Source organism: Hippocampus zosterae, chromosome 16 (genome assembly GCF_025434085.1).
Source record: "Hippocampus zosterae strain Florida chromosome 16, ASM2543408v3, whole genome shotgun sequence".
In the NCBI taxonomy this organism is placed as follows: Eukaryota; Metazoa; Chordata; class Actinopteri; order Syngnathiformes; family Syngnathidae; genus Hippocampus; species Hippocampus zosterae.
In genome coordinates, this window is record NC_067466.1 from 3,322,489 (window position 1) to 3,350,328 (window position 27,840).

Here is a 27,840-nt window from a genome sequence, read left to right on the forward strand (position 1 = left end):
ACACGCGCTGCCACCATGTTTCGCTCTGTTCTTTACTTTCAAATGTGGGAAAGCTTCACACGAGAGAAATGTTGACTTTGCTGTTGCTGCTCCTTCTTTCTGCTCGGCAATGCGTAGCAACTCACACATTAGCGTGTGATGCGTTCAATGACAACTGGGATGTGCAGTCCTCTACTTCTGATACTGAGGATGAGGACTTTGATGGATTTCTGGGTAATGATTGATCGAAAAACACGAGAACATTGTACGATGGCTAAATAAAATACACCCGAACTCCGTTCTGCTTTCGTTGCCTTTTTAAAAACGTGTTTTAGCGTGTATCCGTATGTCTTGGCATGCTACCGTATGCCGTATGTGTTAGCGTGCGCACATGCATGCTGTATGTACGTACGGCTTCCGTCCGTATTCAACACAAAACGCAAAATAATGATGGTGCATTCATCGCGCCTAGGAAAGGGCAGATAGGTGACGTTTAACATGAATAAAACTGCGCTTGCATTGGATTTTGCCGATACCCACCAATGCATTCTGATGAATCTAGATTTCACCTGTCAATTGCGTCATACCCAGTGAATGAGCCGATGCACTCGCATCGCGCACGTGCGCATCGATTAATATCGATTACTTTCTATACCCTTACTAGATATGTGTGCCAGGGTGCAAATAGATAGAATAAGATACAAAGCCAAGAAAAAAGGTCACAGCGACACAACGGCCAAGCTCAAGTAACCCATCTACTTATGTGCCAAAGAGGCCTAATCCAGTGATCCCTGATGGGTCACTTAACTAAAACTTGAGCTTTTGGCAAAAAAATGGTTTCTCCCCTACTTGAACTGAACAAAAGGTTTGTTCATCTCACCCTCTGTTTGTGTATACACAAATCCTAAATGTCCGTTTGATCCCGAACAAGGCAATGGTCACAAATGAGCCCCCCCCCAGTACATGCCCCTTTAGGTGCCATTAACTTTAGGGGTCACTAGTGTGGTACAGAATTATGGAAAATTTGACATAAATATAACAAAATAAGTCGCCTATAATGGAATGGGTGTTTGTTTCGTATTGGTTCAGATGATGCCGACAGGAAACTTGTGGAGTGCATGACATTCAAGATCAACAACCTTTATTTTCATTAGTAATCAGAGAGCCTCTACCAGACGATCCCATCAATGTTGTCATCCTTGTTGGAGTCTTTAAAATTGAGGTCTTTCAGCAGTGGGGGTTTCTCGAATTGAACATCCAGATAAGATGGTGGTCATACGTCCAATGATGGGGCCCTAATGCAAAGAACACAACAGGATCCACAAAATACAAACATGTCTAGCACTACTCCTATGAAAATGAATAAGAGAAAATAATTTCTCATGGAACGGCATGGTGGTCAACTGGTTAGCATGTCCGCATCACAGTGTAAAGGTAATGGATTCGATTCCCGCCCCGGCCTTCCTGTGCGGAGTTTGCATGTTTTCCCCATGGCTGCATTGGTTTTCTCTGGGTTTGCCGTCTCCGTGATCCGTCACCTTACCATGGTGGAGGGGTTTGTGTGTCTCAATGAGCCTAGGAGCTAAGTTGCCTGGGGCTTTATGCCCTTGGCAGGGTCACCCATGGCAAACAGGTCCTAGGTGAGGGACCAGACAAAGCACGGCTCACAAAAACCCCTTATGACGAACAAAATAAATGGAACCCAGTTTCCCTTGCCCTGACGTGGGGCACCGGGGCCCCCCTCTGGAGCCAGGCCTGGGGGTGGGGCTCGTTGGCCAGCGCCTGGTGGCTGGGCCTGTACCCATGGGGCCCGGCCAGGCTCAGCCTGAAGAGGCAACATGGGTCCCCCCCTTCTCATGGGCTCACCACTCATGGGAGGGGTCGGGTGCAGTGTGAGCTGGGTGCAGCCAAAGGCGGGGGACCCTGGCGGTACGATCCTAGGTTGCAGAAGCTAGGTCTAGGACATGGAATGTCACCTCTCTTGCAGGGAAGGAGCCCGAGCTGGTGTGCGAGGTAGAAAAGTTCCGACTGGATATAGTCAGACTTACCTCCACACACAGCTTGGGTTCTGGTACCAGTTCTCTCGAGAGGGGTTGGACTCTCTTCCACTCTGGAGTTGCTCACGGTGAGAGGCGCAAAGCAGGTGTGGGCATACTCATTGCCCCCCGGCTCAGTGCCTGTACATTGGGGTTCACACCGGTAGACGAGAGGGTTGCGTCGCTCTGCCTTCAAGTGTTCACGTGGGGAACGACAGTGAGACCTGGAGTGGCGTGATTGGGAGGACGGCCCCCCCGATCAGAACTCGAGTGGTGTTTCGTTGTTGGACTTGTGTGCTCGTCACGGATTGTCCATAACAAACACCTTGTTCAAACATAAGAATCACCATATGTGCACTTGGTACCAGGACACCCTTGGCCGCAGTTCGATGATTGACTTTGTGGTTGTATCGGATTTGCGGCCGCATGTTTTGCACACTCGGGTGAAGAGAGGGGCGGAGATGGCAACTGATCACCACCTGGTGGCGAGTAGGCTCCGATGGTGGGGGAAGATGCCCGTCCGACCTGGCAGGCCAAAACGGATTGTGAGGGTTTGTTGGGAGCGTCTGGTGGAATACCCTGTCAGAAGGAGTTTCAACTCCCACCTCCGACAGAGCTTTTCCCATGTTCCGGGGGAGGCGGGGGACATTGAGTCAGAGTGGACCATATTCCGTGCCTCTATTTTTGAGACGGCCAATCTGAGTTGTGGCCGTAAGGTGGTTAGTGCCTGTCATGGCGGCAACCCCCATACTCGCTGGTGGACACCAGCAGTAAGGGATGCCGTCAAGCTGAAGGAGTCCTATCGGGCCTTTATGGCCTGTGGGACCCCAGAGGCAGCTAATGGGTATCAACAGGCCAAGCGGAATGCAGCTTCGCTGGTTGCCGAGGCAAAAACTCGGGCGTGGGAAGAGTTCAGTGAAGTACCCTGAGGTGGCCTCTCCTATCTCTGTGGTTGAAGTCACCGATGTGGCCATGAAAGCCGACTTCCAGGCGGCTTCGGGGAAATTCTGGTCCACCATCCGACGTCTCAGGAGGGGGAAGCAGTTCACCACTAACAATGGTTACAGTGGGGATGGGGCGCTGCTGACTTCGACTCGAGACGTTGTGAACCGGTGGGCAAAGTACTTCGAAGACCTCCTCAACTAACACACTTTCCTTGGAGGAAGCAGCGTCTGAGGAGCCTGAGGTGGGCTCTCCTATCTCTGTGGTTGAAGTCACCGATGTGGTTAAAAAGCTCCTCGGTGGCAAGGGGTTGATGAGATCCACCCGGAATTACTCAAGGCTCTGGATGTTGTGGGGCTGTCCTGGTTAACACGCCTCTGCAACATCGCATGGTCAGCGGGGAGAGTGCCTCTGGGTTGGCAGACCGGGGTGGTGGTCCCTCTTTTTAAAAAGGTGGACCGAAGGGTGTGTTCCAACTACAGAGGGATCACACTGCTCAGCCTCCCTGGTAAGGTCTATTCAGGGGTGCTGGTGAGGAGGGTCCGTCAGGAAGTCGAGCCTCAGATTGAGGAGGAGCAGTGTGGTTTTCGTTTTGGCCGTGGAACAGCTCTACACCCTTAGCAGGGTCCTCGCGGGTCTCTGGGAATTTGCCGAACCAATCTGTGTTTTGTGGACTTGGAGAAGGCATTTGACCTTCGGGGAGTTCTGTGGGGGGTGCTTTGTGGGTATGGGGTACCGAACCCCCTGATACGGGCTGTTCGATTACTATACCACCAATGTCAGAGTTTGGTTCGCATTGCCGGCAGTCAGCTGGAATCAATTCCAGTGAGGGTAGGACACTGCCAAGGCTGCCCTTTGTCGCCCTCATCTATGGTCACGAGCTATGGGTCGTGACCGAAAGAACGAGATCCCAGATACAAGCGGCCGAAATGAGCTTTCTCCCCAGAGTGTCCGGGCTCTCCCTTAGATATAAGGTGAGAAGCTCGGTCATCCGGGAGGGGCTCAGAGTTGAGCCGCTTCTCCTCCACATCGAGAGGAGCCAGATGAGGTGGCTTGGGCATCTGATTCGGATGCCTCCTAAACGCCTCCCTGGTGAGGTGTTCCGGGCACGTCCCACCGGGAGGAGACCCAGAGGATGACCCAGGACACGCCGGAGAGACTATGTCACCCAGCTGGCCTGGGAATGCATCGGGATCCCCCGGGGAGAGTTGGAAGAAGTAGCTGTAAAGCTACTGCCCCCGAAAGCATAAGCATAAGCAGTCGGAGATGGATGGATGGATGGGTTTGCGGGGTTCCTCGATAATGGATGGATGGATTTCTTCTGGTAATAATGAAGAATAATTATTCCTTTCCAAAATCATTTCACAGACAAACCATTCCATGGGTGAAACATTTCACACCAGCACCGCTCCCATTTTGGGGGTCAGCTACATAAACCCCCCCCCCCCCGAAAAAACCCAAATATTCATTTTAATCATTTATTGAACAGTTTGTTTGTTCCTTTATCCTCATGGTCAATCACTATTTAATGCAAAAACAATTTTTGTCGACTGCAGGACTCTACACTAACCTTTACACTGAAAGCACTGCAGCTACCAACTTTTTCAGTTGGTCGCACCAACATAGGATTTGGTCGGACCCATTTTACAACATGGACAAAATGACCAGATTTGATGATGTATAGTCATCCCAACTGGCATACCATAGTTTTGTATGATGTAAAGATAAGACAAATACAAATTATCCTTGTTGATTTGATTAATTTGCTTGTCCCTATAATCAGTAACAGATATCAGCTATTGGAAACCCCAATTGTAACCTTGACCACCCACATAATAGACAAAAAGGAAGGAGACATCTCAAACATGCTGCATAGGAGCCCTCAAAGACTGAGTTTGGATACCCCTGACATCGAGTCTTCAATAAACAAGATTGTGTGTTTTTAGAATGTGGGAGGAAACTGGGGCACCCAGAGGAAACTCACACAGGCGTGTGGAGAATCCACACAGGAAGGCCGTAGCACAGATTTGAACCCACAACCTCAAAACAGGCAGTTGTACTAACCAGTTGTACATCAGATGTGTGTGAATGCTTCTCTGCATTGTATTATCTGATGGGCCATTCACTGGTTACAGCAATTTCAGCAGAGAGTGTTGTTTGTTTCACCCTTAAAACAGTTGTTTGTTTTGCAGGGACACCTCTGTCACAATGATAAGTCATTCTCCCAGCAGAAGCTATGACACATCAGTGGTGGCCCGCATTCAAAAAGAAGAAGAAGAGATACTAATGGCGAATCGCCGATGTATGGACATGGAAAGCAGGTATTTTCGAAATTTCTGTATTTTTCTTGATAGCTATCAGTAATGCAGAATGTAGACTATTACTCTCTGTAAAAAATGTAGACGTTTCTAGACGTTTCTTCAATCCTTTAAATTAACATGACTTTTCACTGTCCCTTCACAGCGATTAATTACGAGTGAGAAATTACAAACATTATTGGTCAGAGTAAATTGGTCACAGTAATCTTTTGACACAATCAGTTATGATGTAATCATAATCAAACTAAAAAATCATGGCATTTGAAGCATTGTGTTTCACTGGATTTAACACTATTTACTGACAACCATGTGTCAAATTGGGTGATTCATCATAAATAATCTCCTGTCTTGATGAAACACTCGAATCAAAATTAAGACTGAAATCAAGGCTGGCCAGGGGTAGGTTTAACTTCCAAACTAAGGCTGAATCGTTCACTCTGCATGATGAAAATGGATTTCCTTGACTACATCAATGATGCTGCCAGTGTCACATGACAAGTCAAGTCAACAGTATTTATAGAGCACTTTCAAACAGCCATCGCTGCATACAAAGTGCTGTACATGGAGCAATTTAACATACACAATAAACAGTAAGACGAATCGGCAATAAAGGCGGTAGAAAGCACCAAGCAGTAAAATCAAGAACAAATCTAATTCATGCTGAGTCGAACGCCAAAGAATACAAGTGAGTTTTGAGGAGGGCTTTAAAGATGGGCAGCGAGGAGGCTTGCCGAATGTTCAGTGGGAGGTCATTCCAGAGAGAGGGACCAGTAACAGAAAAGGCTCGATCCCCTCTGAGCCTCAGTTTAGTTCTTGGTACTTCTAACAAAGACTGGTCCAAGACAGTTCAATTTGTACCCAGTAGCAGACATAACACAAAAGTTGAAAATCTACTGAAACACAACGTAACTAAAAAAAGGGGCTGCATGCAGAAGACAGCTGATGCGATGACTGGGTGAAAGCTTGACATACTGACCACACGTGTTAAGCCTCTTCCACATGATGGTAATGGAGGAAGTGTCTAACACGGTGATTCTTAACCCATTTAATCCCACATTTTTCCCGGACATTTAAAAGTCAAAATCAGGTGTCAGGAGTATCCCTTTTAAGTAATCAGTAATAAAAAAAATTCTACAGCCCTGTAAACGAAATCATTGTTTGGTGAATCGGTTCGTCTCGGGGTTTCGACGGAGCCTCTGCTATAGAGGTTAAGGCACACCTGACTCAACATGTAAATTAGTTATGACACGCCCGCTTGGCCATCACTGGCTGGTTCATTTTGTGCACAATTTAAAAAACGTATACTTATGTCTTGCGGCCCGGTAGTCCAGTGGTTAGCACGTCGGCTTCACAGTGCATAGGTACCGGGTTCGATTCCAGCTCAGGCCTCCCTGTGTGGAGTTTGCATGTTCTCCCCGGGCCTGCGTGGGTTTTCTCCGGGTGCTCCGGTTTCCTCCCACATTCCAAAAACATGCATGGCAAGCTGATTAAACGCTCTAAATTGTCCCTAGGTGTGAGTGTGGGCGTGGATGGTTGTTCGTCTCTGTGTGCCCTGCGATTGGCTGGCAACTGATTAAGGGTGTCCCCTGCCTACTGCTCGGAGACGGCTGGGCTAGGCTCCAGCACCTCCCGCGACCCTAGTGAGGATCAAGCGGTTCGGAAAATGGATGGATGGATACTTATTAGAGCTGTCAGTTTAGCGCATTTTTATTGGCATTAATTTAAATGAATTTTAACGGGATTAATTTTTTTCTCGCGAGATTAACGAGGCACACGTCACAAGCGGATGTTACGTTGCTCTATAAATACACCAGAACAAAACAACAAGCGGGCTGCAGAAGTCCACGCCCATGTCTGTTTTGCCACCTACAGCAGCGCGAGACACCGAAAACGTTACTTAAAGAGTTTATGAATGGAAAGTTTACTTTTAAAAAGTTGCCAGATTGCTCCACTGACAAGACCAAAGTTAACTGTTGTTCTCTCTCTCTGTATCATACAGGTATACGATGTATGCCACTGACGCGATTGTTACTTGTTTGGAACTATTTTGTGTGGAAGGTTACAGTTTTCTGTGTCCATATAAATAAAGCAGCTGTAGCTTCTCTGTGTTCGTCTGACAGTGAACTGCAGTGGTAGCGACCTAGCAAAAGTAAAACGTCTCCAGTGTTGTCATCGAACCAAGTGTAGTGAATTCGAAATCAGGTCTACAATACAATACAATACAATACATGCTGATTTATATAGCACTTTCACAACAGCGGCAGCTGTAACAAAGCGCTTTACAAAACAGTTAACATAAAGTAAAATAATAAACACAACACATAACATAAAACACGGACAGTCGTGCAGTCCTAACCACTTTTCCGTCACACGCCTTGTTGTTTGAAGCAGTTTGAGATGAAAGAGGAGAGAATCAAAGTGTCCTTTAACCAGTGGATCAGAGACGTCATGCTCAAAATGTGCACACGTCGGCTACAAGCTAAGTTTCAAAGTCAACAAGAAGCTGTAGCATCCATTGACGAAAAAAGAGATTTGGTTTACTTCTCCTGTCCCATGGAAATCCATTTCAATTCCAAGCCCGTAGAGAGAATTCCGTGTAAAAAGGACCAACACAATCAACATAGCCTGACTGTGTTAGGGGGAGTGAAACCCCTCTCTTTCAGAATGGTTTGCCCCAGCAGCACGGGGGAAGTGCGTGCGCTTGTTTGTACGGCTGGCAGTTTTGAATACAGCGGCACATAACGAACACTGGTGTCCGGCGTCTCGTTATTCTTCAACAAACATACAGAAACAGACTGCTGTGTTCAAAGCAAACTTGAGAAAAACGAAGTATGCAACCATGGTTTAAATCCACTATAGGCTGATTACTAGTTTACCTTAGATGTGCACTTTATAATGTTATATTGCTCTGTTTTGATTTCATTAAAAAAAGCTGTTGTAGCAGCTGTTGTGTGAAAAAATATTTTTTTCACTGTTGTTGATGGATTGTGTGAGAGATTATGTGTGAATAACTGCTCCAATTGAAAAATGTTCATGTAAAATTGAAAATCGAAATTGTTATTTCAGTAAATATTTGCATTTGTGAAAAGGCTTTAACTTTCCCCTCAATGTTTCTCAGAATCAATCCCGCAATTGACAGGTAATCCTTCCAGGGTGTTCAGTGTCTCTTTTTACACTCTTCTAACTCAGTATAACCTGTTGTTTCTGACTAAGGATAAAGAATCTCCATGCCCAGATCATAGAGAAGGATGCGATGATTAAGGTCCTCCACCAGCGCTCCAAGAAGGAGCCAATCAAGTCAGATGTGCCATCTGCAATGAGGCCCTCCAAGTCTCTGATGTCGATCTCTAACGCTGGTCCTGGAAGTTCAGGAGTGCTCTCTCATAGCATTGGACTCAGTAGCTCAGCCATCATTGAAGAACGCAAAGATAACAGCTGGAAAGGGAGCCTAGGTAAGAGTTGATAAAGTGTTCTTCATTATGTGTATACTTTACAAACAGTGGGCTTGAAGTGTAATGGTGGTGAGGGTTTGCCATGCGCCATGGTCAAAATTTCCCATATTTTCCACTCCAGCAAAGTACCAATTCGTCCGTCAAAATTGCTCCGGCAAGACACGTAATAAAAGTCATGACGACAAAGAACAAGTGTCCGTTAGCAAATAATCCCACTAGCTTCTTCATAGATAAATTTCGTGTGTGATTTGTTGCAGTATTCAATCCGATGATGCATGAATTACATATGCCGGCGACATAGTCGTGAGGGTTAGCAAGCTAGCCCCTTGAATGGGACCCTGAATAGACGAAATATTTGATTGGTTTCTGCACTAAAAACCAACATCATTGCTCCCGAGTCATGCAACTTTGAGTTTACATGGCGCAATAACCACTTAATCAAGAGACGAGTCGTCATAGTAAGTCTGACTGTTTGTGTAAATCCCCCTGGCTTTACACACTATACACACTTCGAAGAGAACAGATCGTTGAAAAAGGATACTCAAATGGTTTCACAGAGGGCCAGGGTCACTTAGTGACGATTTTCCAAAACACAAAAATACTGAAGAGCACAGGTACGTTTGTTTTCGACCCATCTCCAATTTTATTTCATGTGTTTTTACACATTTTTCCATACAAATTCCGACCCTGATGTATATAACGTAATTCCACAATGCACACTGGCTAACATCTTTGTGATCATAGATTCTGTATGCAGTATGTATGCAGTAATCATGAATGTTATTATGATTGTAAACTGTAAATTAATCCTGAAAATTCTATCTGCCAAATATAGTTTATAACTTCCTGTACACAAACGTACTGCACAAAGTATGCCCGTAATAATAGCAACATAATTTAAACAAATATAACTCGTATAACGAAGGCAGTGGTTCTCAAACCTTTTACAGCTAGTACCACCTAAAAATGTCGTTTTACAAATGCCATTATAGTGGCCTTCATCAAAAATACAGTAACATAGTGGGCCTACGTGTTCATTAAAAAAAATTGGCATTTCTATTCCTAAAATATACTGTACCTTTCTTAAAATAACAATATTGTAAAACCTTTCAACATTGTTTAGTTCAAACATTAATACTGTGATGGAAATGATTACATTTAAATGTGTTGAAAAAATGTTGAGTAAAAAATCATGCTGCAAAAACAAACCCTGAAAGACATTACATTATTTTTTTTCTAAATACATAATGTCAGAACACATGTTGAAAACATGCAAAGACTGAGATTAATTTAGTCCTGAAATGCGGAGACATAAAACCCATTTTCATTATCCCAGCTATCCAGATTTTTTGGGGCAGTGCAGGCAAGCTGACAACCAAGGAACAGCTTCTTTGTACCACTGCAACATGCACTTAGCCATCAAGCCACCAACACAGGAAAAAAAACATCTTCCCTAAAGTTTTGCGTTAATCGCGCAACAATGGCCTTGCCATGTGTACAAATGTGCAGCGCACATAACAAGAGAGCGGCAAAACAAGCTTAAGTTTCTCCAGGTGATATTTATTCTGTTTAGTCTTCATGACCCAGTGCCAAGCCTGGTGGTGGTAGTCAGTAGTCTTACAAAAAAATCAAGGTAAATTGTTTTTCTCCTCCAGGGGTTCTGCTCAGTCAAGAATTTCGCCCAGACTCTCTCAGGACAGAATCTATGACATCATCTCCCTCCCCGGTATTTCCTACGACACAAACGACAGCAGTTCACTCGAAGACAGGCAGTAGGGATAGCTGCACACAGACGGACAAGAATCAGAGTCAGGACACCAGTAAGCCTGGCACCCCAGCCCTTCAGAGTATGATGATGCCAAACCGATTGTCCAGCACCAGCCCCCTCTACATCACTGAGCGTGGCACTGGTAAGACAAACTGAGCATTATGTTCATTTTTCTAATACCGTATTTTCACGACCATTCGCCGCAGCGTATGGTTGGGGGCAGTCTCATTAATGGGTGCTATTTCTGTATTTTACACATAGACAAAACGCACTGTATTATTGGCCGCAGTTTTAAAGTGGTAAAACATACGCCAGCTTAAACATACGGCATGCATGCGCGCACGCTAAAACCACGTTAGCTTGAAGCATACGGTAGCATGCCAAGACATACAGATACAAGCTAAAACACGTTTTTAAAAAGGCAACGGAAGCAAAACTGAGTTCCATTATATTTTATATAGCCATTGTACAATGTACTCACGGTTTTCGATCAATCATCACCCAGAAATCCATCAAAGTCCTCATTCTCTGTATCAGAATCGAACAATTTGCAAGTACCGGTAATCCATCCAAAACGTCGTGTTTCCTCTCATTGTTAGAGTCACTCTCATTGCCATGTGGCTCCAAAGAAATGTGCCGGCTTTGCCAAAAACTCGAACAACAGTGCAAGCAGACACGTTCGTCAAAGCAGCCACAATCCATTCGCAAATTGTGGCGTAACTCGCCCAGCGCTGCCTCTCACTCTTTGTAAAGTTGTGTTTGTCATCTATTATTCATTGTTCTCATGCCGTTCGCAACTTTACTTTGAATGCCCGGTCGCAACTTTACTTTGAACGCCCGGTTGATGCCGATGTTCAGCGGTTGGAGTTGTTTAGTCAAGCCTCCGGGAATAACGGCTCAGAGTTCATTTGCTTGACTTGGTTTTTCACCGCTGCTGTTAGATGGGCACACGTGCCAAAAGCATAACCGATGGCTTGAAGTTTGAACTGAGCTTCGTAGGCGTGTCTCTTTGTAGAATTTATTTTCGGGGGTTCTTAGAAACGAAAACCGAAGTTGTTTTGCAACAATGCACATTGCCACACTCTATACAGGTGTTGGTACCTGCTTGGGGCGTCCATTTAGCGTCCACTTACACGCCCGCCCTTCACTCATTGGCGGACTTCTACCCCGCATGCCTGTCCTCTCTCACGTCTATGTCTGCCTTCTCTCTCTCTCTCTCTCTCTCTCTCTCTCTCTCTCTCTCTCTCTCTCTCTCTCTCTCTCTCTCTCTCTCTCTTTCTCTCTTTCTCCCTCTCCATATATGTATATATACACGCCCACCCTTCACTGATTGGCCGACTTCTTTGCCACATGCCTGTCCAGTCACTTCCGCCTTTTCTCTATATAAACAGCATGTCGGCTGTCAGTCAGATTTTGGAACTCAGCGCATACACAAGACGCTCCGCATCATAAGGCGTCCTGTCCATTTTGGAGAAAATTTAAGACTTTAAATGGCGCCTTAGAGTCGTGAAAATACTGTATTTATTCACATACAACTATGTTTTTCAATGCTCTGCGTCGACACGCACCTGTTATATAGCTAGGTTTTAGTGATGTAAAAAATACCAAGATTATTTATTTTTCCACCAATGTGAACTATAATACATATGAAATTGTAGAATGCGTTTGTAGAAAAACGCAGCAATTTTCAGAAAGGTGATAATGCAGCATGATGCACCAAAATGATGATTCAACTGACTTTTGTTTTAATTTATATTGTTTAATTTTGTTTGGCAAGATGTTTCATTGTATTTTCAATTTTTGTAATGTTGTAACATTCATTTAAAAAAAACATTTTCATGCTTGAATTATACCTTATACTGTTCTGCGCCATAGAAAATTAATTTTGAAAGGAAATAATGAATCCATGTTTTCTTACAAGTCTGTCTTAGTTTACTCACTTATGTTGAGATCTGTATGAAGATTGTGTTGTCTTCGAGTTGTGTTGAAGCCTCACGATTTGATCGAAAATTATTTATCGCTTTTTTGGAATGATCCAATTCAATATGATAGGCAATTTAAATTTTATATTTTGATACACAAAAGTTATTCTAATTAAAAGGTAACTCCAAATAACCAACATATTTTTAATTGAATTTTATTTTCAAACCAGCTCAGCTTTACTAATTCCCAATATTAAAAGAAAAAAGAACAGATAACTGAAGAATAGTCAACGTTGTCATGTGGAACAACAAAATGTATATGATTAAACTGTTCTGTACAGTGGTACCTCTACTTACGAATGTCTCTTCATACGAAACTTGCAAGTTATGAAAATCCTCAACAGGAAAATATTATCTTGTTTTGAAAGAAATTTAAAGATACGAAAGGTAAAAATTGTTAGGTTAATGCTGGTAATCTGATGTTAAGAACACATCAGGAACAGGAAGACTCAGGAGGCAGGCATGGTTGTCTTTCTTGCAAGAGAGAGCGCGCTAAAACATGTCTCGGTTCACAATCTCAGAGCAGCTCTCCAGCTGGCTGTGCAATGTAAACTGTTCCAGTCTCCAGGGTAACTCTGAAGAGAGCGCGTTTGTCTCATTGCATTTATTGGAAGGATTTCTCTGATACACGATCTTCTAACAAGTGTGAGGAGTATTTTCACATTCCACAACAGTTTCAGTAAAGGGGAGTTTCAATAAGAACACACAGTTCATTCCTGAGATGTCGTCAAACGGCCCCTACTGGATGTCGATGGCCCACAAACACAACTTCCACAATGTCCCTCTCATGGTGTCCTGGGTTGATGTTATCTTCTCATAAGCAACAGTAAATTTGACCAGAAGCCGTTCACTTAACAACAAGATATTGTCTTAAAAGCTCGAACAGGAGCAGCCTAAGCTCTCCAGGTCCGACAAGTCTACCATAATCAACCTACCCCATTGTCTATGAGGTATTTGCGAGGTTTCACTCTGAAACAGTTTTTAAAGTTACACAGAGAGTAAATATGGGATAACAGAATTACATTTATTCCAACAAAAACACAGTACTCGCAGCTGTGAGTTTCCTGAACGCAACATACTTATAGCTGCTCTGCCATTGGCTATTACGTACCATCTTCTTGGCATGCCATTGGCTAAGAGGGACCTCTACCTTATGTGTCTATGTGTGTAGATAGATAAACAGATAAATATGTGTCTGTGCTGCATCCTCGTCATTCGCCCCTCAGGCCATGAGGTGTTACGTTTTACGTCAATGTGAATCACCAGAAAATGTTCCCTAGTACAGTGATCGCTCACTATGCTGATGTTTGCCTTGGACATTTTCGAAGGATTGCAAAAAGTAGACAAAAGCAAATGTCCTTCGATCAGTCCTTCACAAAACGCCAGGCAAAAACCACTTCTGAGAGAGAAGATGAACTAAAAAGGGCAAAAATGAGGAGGACGCAGTTAAAAGTTAAATGACCATTATTTTTATTCTTCACTCTATTTCTTTGTATTTTTTTTACATTATGCACACCTCTCATTTATTGTGCAATAATCTAATTGTAACATGTATGTACATATTTTGATGCCTTTTTATGCTTTCAGTTGAAAAAAAAAGTCTCCATGTGAGTAACCTGGCTCAGCGCAGGTGCTGGTGAATTTTGTAATCTAGACCACTTTGCTTTTGAAATAAGGCATCTTAAGTCAGCTGACCATTTTACCACAAATTATTTTCAATGTTTCGCACCAACTAAAAAGTGTGAGTTTGAGAAAATTCTCCCTTTTTCCTGAGCTACTGTGTGTTGTGTCATGAAACAACTGCTTCGGGATCATTATCGAACAAGCGAATCCTCTCAACACTTGCCGAAATTCATGGAACATGTAGTTCACCATTTCAACTGTTTCCTCTCATGGTCTTTTCATTTTAGGGGATTTCAAATGCAAAGCAAAGCTTGTCATATGTCTTATTCCTTATAAACACACAGCAATGCTAAAATGCTACCTGCTCAAGTGAAGTTGCTCAAAAGTTTTTAAAACCTTATTGTATTTAATGCTTTTCAACACAAGAAATGCTCAGTTTTAGGTTAAATTTGTTTCAAATTTCCCCACTGAAAATGTTTCGTGACCATAAAGTACATTTTGCTGCTATGCACAATTTGGATTTCAGAAATGAAGTAGTTTTATTTTAAAAATAGGAAACCAATTGGTTTTGGTTGTCAGATGTATTTTGATAAAGTAAAAATATTTCCCTGAATCCATGATTATTCTCCAGAATTTTCAGTAGGACACTTGAATATTGACATATTCGATAGCTGCCTAGTTATATTCAGACAATGGATGGATGTACACGCAAGTGTCTGATGCTGCAGGTACTTAACACAGGTTACTGAGCCCCCACTGATGGGCTAACCCGGTGTGTGGATATAAAAAAAAAGTAAAACAACTTAAACAACCAAGTACAGTTTAAACTCAAAAGCAGTACAGTACTTGATAAGTAAAGTTATATCTGTCTCTTGAGTGTGCTTGAGTGTTCTGAACAGGGAGTCTCCTACTGTGGAGAAAACTCTGGCTTAGTTTGATAAAAAAACATACATGCGGTTATTTTGTAATGTTAGCTGGTGTCATGATTTGGTTTAGGGACCAACAGGTGACACTGTAGGGCTCCCCCGGCAGCTGCACACCTGTTGGTCATAGGTAATTAGGGCTTTAAAAGGACTCCCAGCCCGAACACTCACTGTCGGGTCATTGTTTGCTCTTGCTGCGGTCATGTTTGTTTGTTTGCTGTTCCTTTGCTGCTGTCATGTTTGTTCTAGTAGTGTTTTGTTATTGATAGTTTTTTGTCTAAGTTATGGTATTTGTTTGTTACTTTGAACTTTGTTTTAGATTTAGTTTTCTTGTTTTAAATACAATTCGTCAAGTACACCCTGCTCGTCCCTCCTGCCTGCTTTTAGGGGTCCACCACCACCTTCCTACGTGACAGAATGACCTGACCACCTGGACCCCGCAGGTACTAAGGACTGGTCCCTATTCCACCATGTGCCTGGCGGAGCGCGTCTGCGGCCGACACCCCTTTCCCTTTCAGGCAGCGCTGGTGATGCGACTGTCCTGTTTTCGTCTTGTCAAGCCGCATCTACGGTGGGCCGTCCGCGTCCATGTTGAGCCGAGGCTCGTCACGTGTCTGTTCGAGTTCGAGTCACATTCACGTCAACGACGAGCCGTGCCACTTCCACGCCCACGTCAGGCCGAGCCCCTGTTTACGTCCGGCTGTTCCATGTCCCCCGTTACGTCGAGCTCCGTCCAAGTCAGGTCACGCCTAGCCGAAAGATTGCCGTCGCTTTTGTTCCTGTTCCCTGGCGAGGTGAAGGTCACCGTCGCTTTTGTTCCTGTTCTCCGGCGAGGCAAGGGTTGACGTCGCTTTAAGTTCCTGTTCCCCGGCGAGGCAAGCCTTTTGGACAACTTTGGGACGTCTGGGATCCGTCCCATGAGGGAGGAGTACTGTCATGATTCGGTTTAGGGACCAACAGTAGATTAATTTGTTTAAGTCATGGTATTTGTTTGTTACTTTGTTTTGGATTTAGTTTTCTTGTTTTAAATACAATTCGTCAAGTACACCCTTCTCCTCCCTCCTGCCTGGACAGCTGGCACCTGCAATTTCAAATTGAATCATATAATCTTGATCTATTTTATGTTCTTGTTCGTATTTTTGTAGATGGACCTGTGTTTCAGAGCAGCACTCTGGAGCGAAGGGTCCCTATCCAGACCCACCCACAGCAACATCCCTCAGCCAGAGCCACCCACCAAGAAGTGGACAAGGACATGATGGAGATTCTCATCTGACCCCATTAGCTCTTCCAAATGAGTGAATGGGCGGCAATGAGTTGGTGGTCCCACGCATCCACAGCGACACGCTCCCCAAACCTCTAGTCGACAAATTTATTCGGTGCACGTTAAGCGCCAGATCAATAACAGAATAATGCACATGCTGAAGCGGCACATTCTTTGAGAAAGGTCTGTCCCTCCCTAAATATGAAAAAAAAATTTTTTGACTTATGCATAACGAATGCCAGCTTGGAAAGGTTCACTTTGCGTACTTTCTAATGTGGTTATAAAGCAAACTGGCGGGCCAAATTTTTACCTCAGTGGTTTGTGCTCTGTGCTCCAACAGCGCGTTTTGGTCACTGCAAGAGAAAAACGGCAACAGTTACACATGTCCGTCGCCGGGAGTGAAATGAAATCAAAATGAAAATCTGCCATGTTCGAAAAGAAATGTTTACACATGCTGCCCACACGCCTCCCCACTCATTGACCAAAAAAATCAAATCGGGGGCTATCAAAAGCGGTCGTTGGCATCTTCTGTGCTTGGCACGCCCCTGAACTCGATACAAAAATAATGTACTGTATATATTTTCTTTGTGAAGCACGTATCACAGCTTTTACACATTTCACTAATTCCTTTTATTTTTGTTAATTGGAAAATGCCTCTTTCTGTCCCAATAATAATGCTTCAATCAAACTATTGTTTCAAAACATCATGGAGTAAACAGTTCAAAAAACTCATATGTCCACATAAAGAGCAAACACTGTCCACTATCACATTTTAAAATCACCTTTGCTTTTGGGCTGCACTTTGTCGACTGATTTGTCAGTAACCAAGCAGCAAACAAAACACACAGGTCAAATGTTTAATTAATATGCTGAATCATCAGATTACTACACATAATAGTGAAAACAGCATTAAATAACACATATGTTAGTGTAGGGGTGCCCAAACTTTTTTGACCAAAGATACGCACGCACCCACTTACACACGCATGCCATGATGAGCAATAGCCTGACGCCGAGTCATGCGACCCACTTTGGCAGCTTGTTAACGATCGTAGATCACGCTACCATTTTAAAATGCTTCTCTCGGCCCTCCAGATTCCCATCCTTTGCCCGTCGTGAATTGTACAAAACAAACTCTGAATGAGAATAATGATAACGATAAAAGATATAGCGCAACAACTCTGATCACAAGCTGCAATTGTAGACTGCTCAGCGCTAACAATTTCCAATGTTCGTGGTACTTTTTGTAAAAGTGAGACTGATAGAATGATTAGGGTGCAGTGTGCATTAACACATAAAATACAGTATACAGGATTACTAACATACACTGAGACACAAATTTTGGGTTTTTTTTTCCCCCTCTACACCCCTCGGATCTGTCATGTTCCGTATTCGGAAGCAGGTGGCGCGCGTTCATTTCTGCTGGCCGCACACCTGCTGCCTATTTGTCAGCGCCTACGTTTATTAATGATTGCTTATTCGTATTTCCTTGCCGTTTTCTGCAAGCGTTTTCTGTTGTTGCCTTTCCTTATTTTCCTGGTTCTCATTTTTACCAGCGCTTTCTGTTATTTATTAGACGGTGTTTTTTGTTACAATAAATATTGTTTAGACGAAGTCCTTGTCAGTGTCTGCTATTTCGGGGATTCACCTATTTTAGTTTTCTCTGTTACGTACGAAGCAGTTCCCTTTTTCTGCTTCGTGCGTAACGTGACAGAATACTCCGGCCACCATGGATCCCGCAGACATTGGGAAGGTCTTGTCGGCTCTGTCCCATCAAGAGCAGCTTAGGAGTCAGCAGGACCAAGCCCTTTCAGAGCTCCGCGGCGCGGTTTCCATGCTGGCTCACAAGTTCGATGATTACGAACCTCGCGTAGTAAAATTAGAAGGACGGAGAGCACCTACCCCGGAGGTCCGACATGTTACACAGGAGGTACCCGTCCAGTCCCCTCCATTTAATAGGGAACCAATGCTTCCACACCCTCCACGTTATGGAGGCGAGCATGGTCAGTGCGGGCACTTCCTCCACCTGTGCTCGCTGGTTTTTGACCAGCAGCCTTCCGCCTATGTCAATGATAATGCGAAGGTCGCATATATCATGAGCCTATTGGCTGGTTGGGCGGCGTCTTGGGCAATTGCAGTGAGCGAAGCACAACCGAACCTCTGGTCCTCCTTCCCCGACTTCGTGGCGGCGTTTCGCAGGGTGTTCCATCATCCTGTGCGGGGAAGAGAGGCTATTAGAGCTCCGCCAAGGAAGACAATTCGTGGCGGACTATTCCATTGACTTTCGCATTTTGGCCGCCCAAAGTGGCTATGACGAGCGGGCGCTGTGTGGCTTGTTTCGTCGCGGACTAAACAATACGCTTAAAGACGAACTGACCACCCGCGACACCAGTTCCAACCTGGAGGAGTTGATCGATCTCTCTCTGCTCCTGGACAACCGCCTGAGAGAGCGGAGCCGAGAGCACGGAAGTGGTTGGTTCCCGTTCCAGCATACAGCGGACCACGGTGCATCACACGAGATCACTCAAACAACTGGGTCCGGGGACCACCCCAGCGCCCGGAGGGCTGCCGCCAGGGAGGAGCCGATGCAGCTGGGGGGCGGAAGTTCCAGTCCGGAGGAGAGACTGCGCCGGTTCGAGGACCAGGCATGTTCCAGCTGTGGTCTACAAGGACATCGAGCCGCATTCTGCCCATCGGAACCTCAACCGCCTACGCCCGTTGAGTACTGTGAGTCACGACCCCGCGCTGAATCTCGAGCACCTCAGAGAGTCGACTCTCGGCCGGGACACCCCAGGAGACTTGAACTCGAGGGAGAGATCTACGGGGCGTCTCGGGCACGACAGATCAGGGCTCTGATAGACTCGGGTTCCGATGACTGCTTACTGGACACAGACATTGCCTCAGAGATAGGCTGTTTGACCGAGGAATTAGCCAAAAAGAAACGGGTTCACGATCTCGATGGGCGCCTTCTGGAGGTGGTAACTCAGATCACCGAACCCCTGAAGCTCAGATTATCAGGGAATCACGTTGAACACCGATGTTTTTATCTGATGCATTTCCGAGCAGTTCCTGTTATTCTCGGCTTGCCCTGGCTCAAGACAGACAACCCGATTATCTCATGGAACCGCCCGGCCATAGAAATATGTAGCCCGTTTTGTCATGAGCATTATTTGCGGTCGGCCGTAGCGGGGCATATGCGTGTCTGTAACAATGCCCCTGAAGTCATCTGCCTTGACGGGGTGTCTAGTTACTATCACGACTTGAAACAGGTTTTTAGCAAGGATTGCGACCGATCTTTGCCTCCGCACTTTCCGTACGACTGTGCCATAGACCTGCAGGTGGGCGTCCCGCAGCCGAGCTCCCGATTATATCAGGTGTCTCGTCCAGAACAAGAGGCATTGAGGGACTATATTAATAGCTCGCTCGCTGCAAGTCTTATCAGACCATCACGATCACCGTTAGGTGCCGGGTTCTTCTTCGTAGAGAAGAAGGACAAGTCGTTGCGGCCGCGTGTGGATTATCGTGGGCTAAATGACATTACGATTAAAAATAAATACCCCCTGCCGTTGTTAGATTCCGCTTTTGCTCCCTTTCAATCGGCCACCATTTTCTCAAAATTAGACTTGATCTGGTTCGCGTGCGTGAAGGGGACGAATGGAAGATGGCTTTTAAGACCCCATTAGGGCATTTTGAATATTTAGTCATGCCTTTCGGTTTGACTAATGCTCCCGCTGTCTTCCAGAGGCGAGTCAACGACGTGTTGAGGGACATGCTGAATGTATTTTGTTTTGTTTACCTCGATGATATTTTGATTTTCTCCCGGTCATTACAGGAGCACAAACAGCATGTCAGGCTCGTTTTACAACGTTTATTAGAGAACAGGCTCTTCGTCAAGGCAGAGAAGTGTAAGTTCCATGTACAAACCATCTCGTTCCTGGGATTTATCATTGAGCAGGGTAAGCTGAGAGCCGACCCCGTAAAGACCAGGGCAGTGGTGGAGTGGCCTACACCCACCAGCCGCAAGGAACTACAACGCTTCTTGGGGTTTGCCAACTTTTGCAGAAGATTCATCCGTAACTATAGCCAACAGGCTCTTCCATTAACCAGGTTGACTTCTGTTAAGCTCCCGTTCAAATGGCACCCGGACGCAAACACAGCGTTCACAAACTTAAAAAGAGCCTTCACTAATCCACCTGTACTGCAACATCCTTATCCTGACCACCCGTTTGTCGTAGAGGTGGACGCCTCGGATTCAGGAGTGGGGGCAGTTTTGTCTCAACGTTCTCCGGTTGACCAGAAGCTGCACCCCTGCGCCTTTTTCTATCGTCGTCTCAGTGCCGCCGAGGCGAATTACGACGTGGGAAACCGTGAACTTTTAGCTGTGGTTGCAGCACTACATGAATGGAGACACTGGCTCAAGGGGACTAAGGAACCCTTCACTGTTTTTACAGACCATAAAAACCTGGAGTACATTCGGTCCGCTAAAAGACTGAATTCGCGACAGGCCCGGTGGGCGCTTCTGTTAACGCGATTTAATTTCACCCTCACATATTGTCCCAGATCCAAAAATACCAAGCCTGATGCCCTCTCCCGCCTCCACGATCCCGTGGAAAAGGACCCCACACCAGGATCCATCCTTTCCGAAAATTGCATCCTGGGGGCTTTGAGGTGGGAGATCGAGCGGAGGATTCAGGAGGCTCAAAATGGGGCCCAAGTCCCGGCTGAATGTCCCGCAGAGAAGCTGTTTGCGCCTCCATCACTGCGGTCGGAGGTGTTACAGTGGGGGCATGTGTCCAAGGTGGCTTGCCACCCCGGGGTGAACCGGACATTACATCTCGTCTCCCAGCGGTTCTGGTGGCCTGAGCAACAGAAGGATGTCATGGAATACATCAACGCATGTTCGCGTGTGCCTGCGGCAAGGCCTCGCATCGGCCTCCGGCTGGATTGCTCCAACCTCTACCCATTCCTCCTCGACCTTGGTCCCACATCGCCCTAGACTTCGTCACGGGTCTTCCGCGGTCCCGTGGGCATTCCGTCATTCTCACCATTGTGGACCTCTTCTCTAAATCGGCCCACTTCGTCCCGCTATCCAAGTTGCCGTCAGCATTGGAGACCGCCGACCTCCTCGTCAAGCATGTTTTCCGTCTCCATGGCATCCCTCTGGACATTGTATCCGACCGGGGACCCCAGTTTGTGTCCAGAGTGTGGAAGCGTTTCTGCCGGGCCATGGCGAGTTTGACGTCGGGATACCACCCGCAGTCCAATGGGCAGGCGGAGCGCGCTAACCAGGATCTGGGGGCGGCCCTCCGTTGTGTGGGTCTCCACCGCCCCTCGTCCTGGGCTGACCACTTGCCGTGGGTGGAATATGCTCACAACACCCTCGTCTCTTCAGCCACTGGGCGGGTCCCCTTTCATGACGGCCTACGGGTATCAGCCACCGCTGTTCCCGTCCCAGAAGGGACAGGTGGAGGTTCCGTCGGTGCAGTTCCACCTCAAACGGGCCCATCGCATGTGGAGGGAGGCCAGGTCCGCATTGTCCCGCACCGCATCCAGGAACCGGCAGATCGCAGACCGTCTGCGACGCCCTGCACCGACCTATGTGGTGGGGCAGAAGGCGTGGCTGGCTACGAGGGACCTGCGCTTGGCCAGCACGTCTGGCAAGCTGGGGCCCCGTTTTACTGGACCGTTCGTGGTGGACTCCGTCATCGGCCCCGTCACAGTGAAGCTCCGGTTGCCAGCCTCCATGAAGGTCCACATGAAGGTTCCACGTCTCGCTGATCAAGCCAGTAGCGACCTTTCATGTTCCGTATTCTGCCGGCCGCACACCTGCTGCCTATTTGTCAGTGATTTCACCTGCTATATCTAGGCGCTCCGGCGGTGGACTCATTGCCGGAATATTTCATGCCGTGCCACTGCTGTTGCCCATATTCGCAAGTTATTGTTCGCTTACCATTTACGGTCGGTTACATTTTCTTCTTCCCATAGGGATTAGGCTAAGCGCCTACGTTTAATAATGATTGCTTATTCGTATTTCCTTGCCATTTTCTGCAAGCGTTTTCTGTTGTTGCCTTTCCTTATTTTCCTGGTTCTCGTTTTTACCAGCACTTTCTGTTATTTATTAGACGGTGTCTTTTGTTACAATAAATATTATTGTTTAGACGAAGTCCTTGTCAGTGTCTGCTATTTCGGGGATCCACCTATTTTAGTTTTCTCTGTTACGTACGAAGCAGTTCCCTTTTCCTGCTTCGTGCGTAACGTGACAGGATCGACATGGGATCAGTCCTTTATCTACTGGTCGATCGCGATTGACGTAATGGGCACCCCTGTTTTAGTGTTTGCAACATCAACTGAACACCATCCATCCATCCACCCATTTATCCCAGAGTCCGGCCACCCGCGGCTGCGGAGTCGCATGCGGCTCTTTCATCCTGATGTTGCGGCTCTGCGCGGCTTGGGAAAATAAATTCTAAGTGTCCTATTAAAGTGTATGTTATTTGTTTCAAAAACATGGATCACTTCGTTATGTTATGTGACTGTACACTAAGTGGCAGTGTATGAAAATACTGTCGACAGGAAAAAGGAAGGAGAGGAGTTCTGTCATGGTGACTGACTATAGTGAATTGGATGAACTAGTTTTGTGCTGTTAATAGCCTGTTAAAATAATGCAGTGTAGCCCAGGAAAAAGGAAGGAGAGGAGTTCTGTCATGGCGACTGACTATAGTGAATTGGGTGAACTAGTGTTGTGCTGTTAAATAGCCTGTTAAAATAATGCAGTGTTGGGCTACACTCTAGCCTAGTTATTCAGCCTCCCGAAAGCACAACCTCTTTCCCCAGACCATTGTGCAATTTCGGTGATCAGCATTGCTCTTCTTCAGGGACCTTTGTGAGCACTTGATGTTCTAAGCAGGAAGATTTGCCAGGCGGCATGCACGGAAAGCCCAGCGACACCAAAACTTTACAGTATCTGAACATAGTATTTTATTTGTTTATTTGTTGTTGTTGTGTTTGTTTAATTGTAGTTGTTAAATTGTCAGAATTTTGTGATCTTGAAATCTTAAAATAAAATCATTTATATATTGTATTATTTTGTTGTCACCCAAAATATGCTTCTTACTGCCTTATTGGTACAAGCAGATGCCATTCAAAGTGGTATATGTAAAAATAATGTGAAAACACGGTGGAAAAATCAATGTATTCAACCTTTGCGAATGGGAACTTGTGACGGATGCTGGTGGCTTCGCTTATCTTGACGGCGAGTATCATGTGGCATTGCTAGTCCACTCGTAAAAATCCGTGGCTGCCATGCATATATTGTAGTCAATTATGACCCAAAACAATCAGCCTTGGTTTCAACGGACCATAACATCTTCTCATGTGTTTTGTTCATGTTCTATTAAACCAACTCCCTATGATGCCTTGTCCTTTGTTGTCATATAGTTATTGCCCATATAATTGTCTTGGATGCAATATGGCAACCACGTTTCCCTTCGAATACCAAGTGTCCTGAGTGATTTTAATTCACAATGCTATTAAGTGCTCTGTGTAAAAATGAATTTGTATTCAGTGCCCACCTGTGACATGCGCATTGGCCGTGGAATGTGTTTTTTCTTTCTTACTTCCAACTTTGCATCCAACCAATTTACTTAATTTTTGAAAAGTATGGCATATTGCCGCTGCTGACTTTGCATTTATTTTTCATGACATTGCTTTCATCACTTCGGCAAGATCTTTGTAATAACACTCCACCTCACATATAATCAATTCACTATGCATGTCAGTAGCTGCCACAGTTCACAGTAAAGAGCCAGCAACCATCTCAGAGCTATGCCTATACATTCATAAGGTGCTTTGGATTGACAATGAATGGTTGAATAGAAGTGTTAAAGGTTACACTATAATACGAACCTTGTGGTGCACTTAACCAGGTAGATGTGGGATTTTGTACGTATACATACATAAACATTTTATATAAATACTTTCAACATGTTTATAATTGGGACCCCATATGTATTTCAGTTTCTTTGGCAACATTAGTCATGCTGATCAACCAATTGTAAATTCTGCTGCACAGTGTTATGGATAGGTGGTTTGCTGTGTTGGACCAAATCTATTTTTCTACCTTTTAGTAGTTTTTTTGGCACTGGTTGTATTTTTTACCCCCAGTTATTTTGCAACAACTGCAAAGAGATCATGTGTTTTAACTTGCACTCATGTTTTATTGTTTAGATTTTTATTATTTAGAATCATTTTAAATATATCACTACGTTTGGGTCTGCCAGGACGGACCGGCATCTTCCCCTACCATCGGAACCTACTCACCACCAGGTGGTGTCAGGTGACAGCTCCGTCCCTCTCTTCACCCGAGTGTCCAAAACATGAGGCCGCAAATCCGATGATACTACCACAAAGTCGATCATTGAACTGCGGCCTTGGGTGTCCTGGTGCCAAGTGCACATATGGATACCCTTATGTTTGAACAAGGTGTTCGTTATGGACAATCCGTGACGAGCACAGAAGTCCAATCATGAAACACCACTCAAGTTCTGATCGGGGGGGCCGTTCCTCCCAATCACGCCTTTCCAGGTCTCACTGTCTTTGCCCACGTGAGCATTGAAGTCCCCCAGCAGAGCAAGGGAATCCCCAGCCGGAATACTCTCCACACCCTCCAAGGACTCCAAAAAAGGGTGGGTACGCTGATCTGCTGTTTGGTGCATATGCACAAACAACAGTCAGGATCCGTCCTCCCACCTGAAGGCAGAGGGAGGCAACCCTCTCGTCTACTAGTGTGAAGACGAGACGTCTGAGCACCTCTGGCTCCGGTGCCCGGCCTTCCTGGCCGAACGCCAGCACTACGGACTCGGCGAGACTCGAGATCAGGGTTTTCCAAAGTCAGTCCTGGAGGGCTGCTGTCCTACCTGTTTTCCAGCTCTCCCAGGGGCACCACACCTGGTTCACATCATCAGGATTGTTCTAATGCTGCTCCAGAGCTGGTTGATGATCTGATCATTTAATCAGGTGTGTTACAGCTGGGAGAGCTGGAAAACAGGCAGGACAGCGGCCCTCCAGGACCGACTTTGGACACCCCTGCTCTAGATGAACTTGCGCGTCTCCCACGGGCATCGCTGGCGCTTCTGCGGACTATCCTCCGGCGCTTGTGGTGATACAACAACAACCCACACTCTGTGCCTCTTACTGTGAGTAACTCCAGAGTGGAAGAAAGTCCAACCCCTCTCGAGAGAACTGGTACCAGAACCCACGCTGTGTGTGGAGGCAAGTCCGACTACATCCAGTCGGAACTTCTCTGCCTCACACAACAGCTCCATGTCTCAAGAGCGAGCTTCTGCAGCTGAGGATTGGACTGCCAGGGTCCCCACCTTTGGCAGCCGCCCAGCTCATATTGCACCCGACCCCTTTGGCCCCTTCCATGGGTGGTGAGACCATGAGAAGGGGGACCCATGTTGCCTCTTCGGGCTGAACCCGGCCGGGCCCCATGGGTGCAGGCCCGGCCACCAGGCGCTCGCCAACGAGCCCCACCTCCAGGCCTGGCTCCAGAAGGGAGCTATGGTGACCCGTGTCCGGGCAAGGGAAACTGAGTGCCATAAGGGCCGTTCACACGGCACACATTTGCTCCGGTGCTGCACCGAGATAGTTTGTTGCAGGATATTTTGCACCGCAGCAAAATTGTGTGGAGCGTTCACACGTACAAAGCCGCTTGCGTTCACACGGCAGTTTCTGCTGCGGAGCAAAACGACAGAAAACAAACGAGCTGTCGTGTTGGTTCTTTTTAAAACGTATTGTATATACACAACAAAACGACTACTGGACCGGCACGTCCTTCTCCTTCTCGGTCTCCGTGCCTTCTGCTCGAGAGTGACCGCCCAAGAAAACGTAAATGAACGATGACTTCAATGACACTCAGAAAAGCAAACACTAATGCGCCAAACAGAAAATCAAGAGAGGAAATCACAAAATAAATTCTGTGGGGGGCGGGGGGTTGTGAACAAACAACAAAGGAACAAACAACTCCGAGACAGTCCAGTCTCCTACAAAAGGAAAGATGTTACTAGCCAAGTCTTGTGTCGTTATGAAACAAACACTTTACGGAAGTCCGACAGAGCACGAAAGCAACGCATTCTCGCCATACGCACTCTTCACAAGCATTTGCTCTAGAGCAAATTTAACCCAGTTGCGTTCACACGTGCAAATTTACACCGGTGCTGCTTCGCAAACGAGCATTTGGTCCGGAGCAAATATTTGACCCACCTCCCTGTGGTGGGTCAAATTTGGTCCGGTATAAGCTCTTTTCCGGGGCTACACCGGAGCTAATTTGCCCGTGTGAACGCTCTACTGGGGCAGCCCCGGTGCAGCACCGGACCAAATCTTGCTGTGTGAACAGCCCTATTGATTTTATTCATCATAAGGGGCTTGTGAGCCGTGCTTTGTCTGGTCCCTCACCTAGGACCCGTTTGCCATGGGTGACCCTGCCAGGGGCATAAAGCCCCAGACAACTTAGCTCCTCGGATCATTGGGACACACAAACCCCTCCACCATGGTCAGGTGATGGCTCACAGAGGGGTATCATGCTATCTACTTCATCAAATCAAAACTAGGAAATTTTGAGGGGACTACTTACTGGGAGCTGAGGCAAAATGAATGTGTTTCCCTCGGATATTTGTGCACCTGCGACACGCCACTGTGGTCAAGCCAGCCTCCACTCGCAAAATCGAAGTCAAGTGAGCCGCCACTTCGATTGTCAATGCTCTGCATTATGGTAGTCTGCCGCCAGCGAGCGGCGTTGGCCACCTTCAAAATAAAAGTGCTTCCACGAATGCATAGACGTCAGTTGTTTGGGTTAAAAGAAATTAATAAAAATAAAAAAAATAATTAATTTCTTGGCTGTCGGGTAAAGATTCACCCAGGAAGAACAAGAACTCTCAGAACAGCACCAATAAGCGTTCTCAAGTGGAGATAGAAAATAAAGTCAATGGTAATTCTACATCAATTTCACCTGATATAAAAAAAAAATTTAAGAAATTAATCTGGTTGATCGCGCAACCACACCAGGTTTTCGACACGCTACGGCACGCCAGGTATACAACCAAAGCACTGGCATTCAATGTTCCATTACCAATTAAAATGCCTCTCAAATATGACATTTTGAGCTCCTCTGCTGAGCTCCTCTGAAGATTCTTGAAAATTAATTTAAGTTATCCCTCAATCAAACCAGACCTGCAGGACACTCGAGCACTGCAGGTATCCAACAAGACCATTCGGATCTGATGTCGACCTCTGAAAAGTGACAAGATGGCCTGCGTTCTGACATGACCTGCATTCTAACATGTTGATCTTTTTGCCCATTTATAGAACATCCTAAAAGAAGGAATCCAGTACCCCGGCTCTCCACCCAGACCACCCTCGTCCGGATCAGATGTTGCATTTTGAAATGAAAGGCCTCTGAAAACTGGCATGGTGACCTGATTTCTGACAAGATGATCTGAACGCCTGACATTTTTGAGCTGTAGTTATCCCCAGACCTACAGCCCTCACGGGCTAACA

The 27,840-nt window shown here is 46.0% G+C and overlaps 2 protein-coding genes and 1 long non-coding RNA gene across 3 annotated transcripts in view; all 3 read left to right on the forward strand.

Moving 5' to 3' along the window:
* Positions 1 to 17,810, forward strand: part of amot (angiomotin) — a 56,124-nt gene extending 38,314 nt beyond the window's left edge. Inside the window, exons 9-12 of the mRNA XM_052047220.1 lie at positions 5,150 to 5,278; positions 8,489 to 8,727; positions 10,383 to 10,637; positions 16,169 to 17,810. Coding sequence (XP_051903180.1) covers positions 5,150 to 5,278; positions 8,489 to 8,727; positions 10,383 to 10,637; positions 16,169 to 16,296 — 751 coding nt within the window. The 3' untranslated portion in view covers positions 16,297 to 17,810. The remainder of the gene's footprint in view (positions 1 to 5,149; positions 5,279 to 8,488; positions 8,728 to 10,382; positions 10,638 to 16,168) is intronic.
* A 203-nt stretch (positions 17,811 to 18,013) lies between these two features.
* Positions 18,014 to 22,150, forward strand: LOC127588797 (uncharacterized). Its single transcript, XM_052047665.1, is given in 5 exon segments — positions 18,014 to 18,287; positions 18,484 to 19,908; positions 19,911 to 20,760; positions 20,845 to 21,055; positions 21,677 to 22,150. Coding segments are annotated over 5 exon segments (3,234 nt in total).
* A 4,810-nt stretch (positions 22,151 to 26,960) lies between these two features.
* On the forward strand, positions 26,961 to 27,748 carry LOC127588496 (uncharacterized). Its single transcript, XR_007959092.1, has 2 exons — positions 26,961 to 27,017; positions 27,649 to 27,748. It is a non-coding gene; the product is annotated as an uncharacterized LOC127588496 (long non-coding RNA).
* The last annotated feature ends 92 nt before the right edge of the window (positions 27,749 to 27,840 follow it).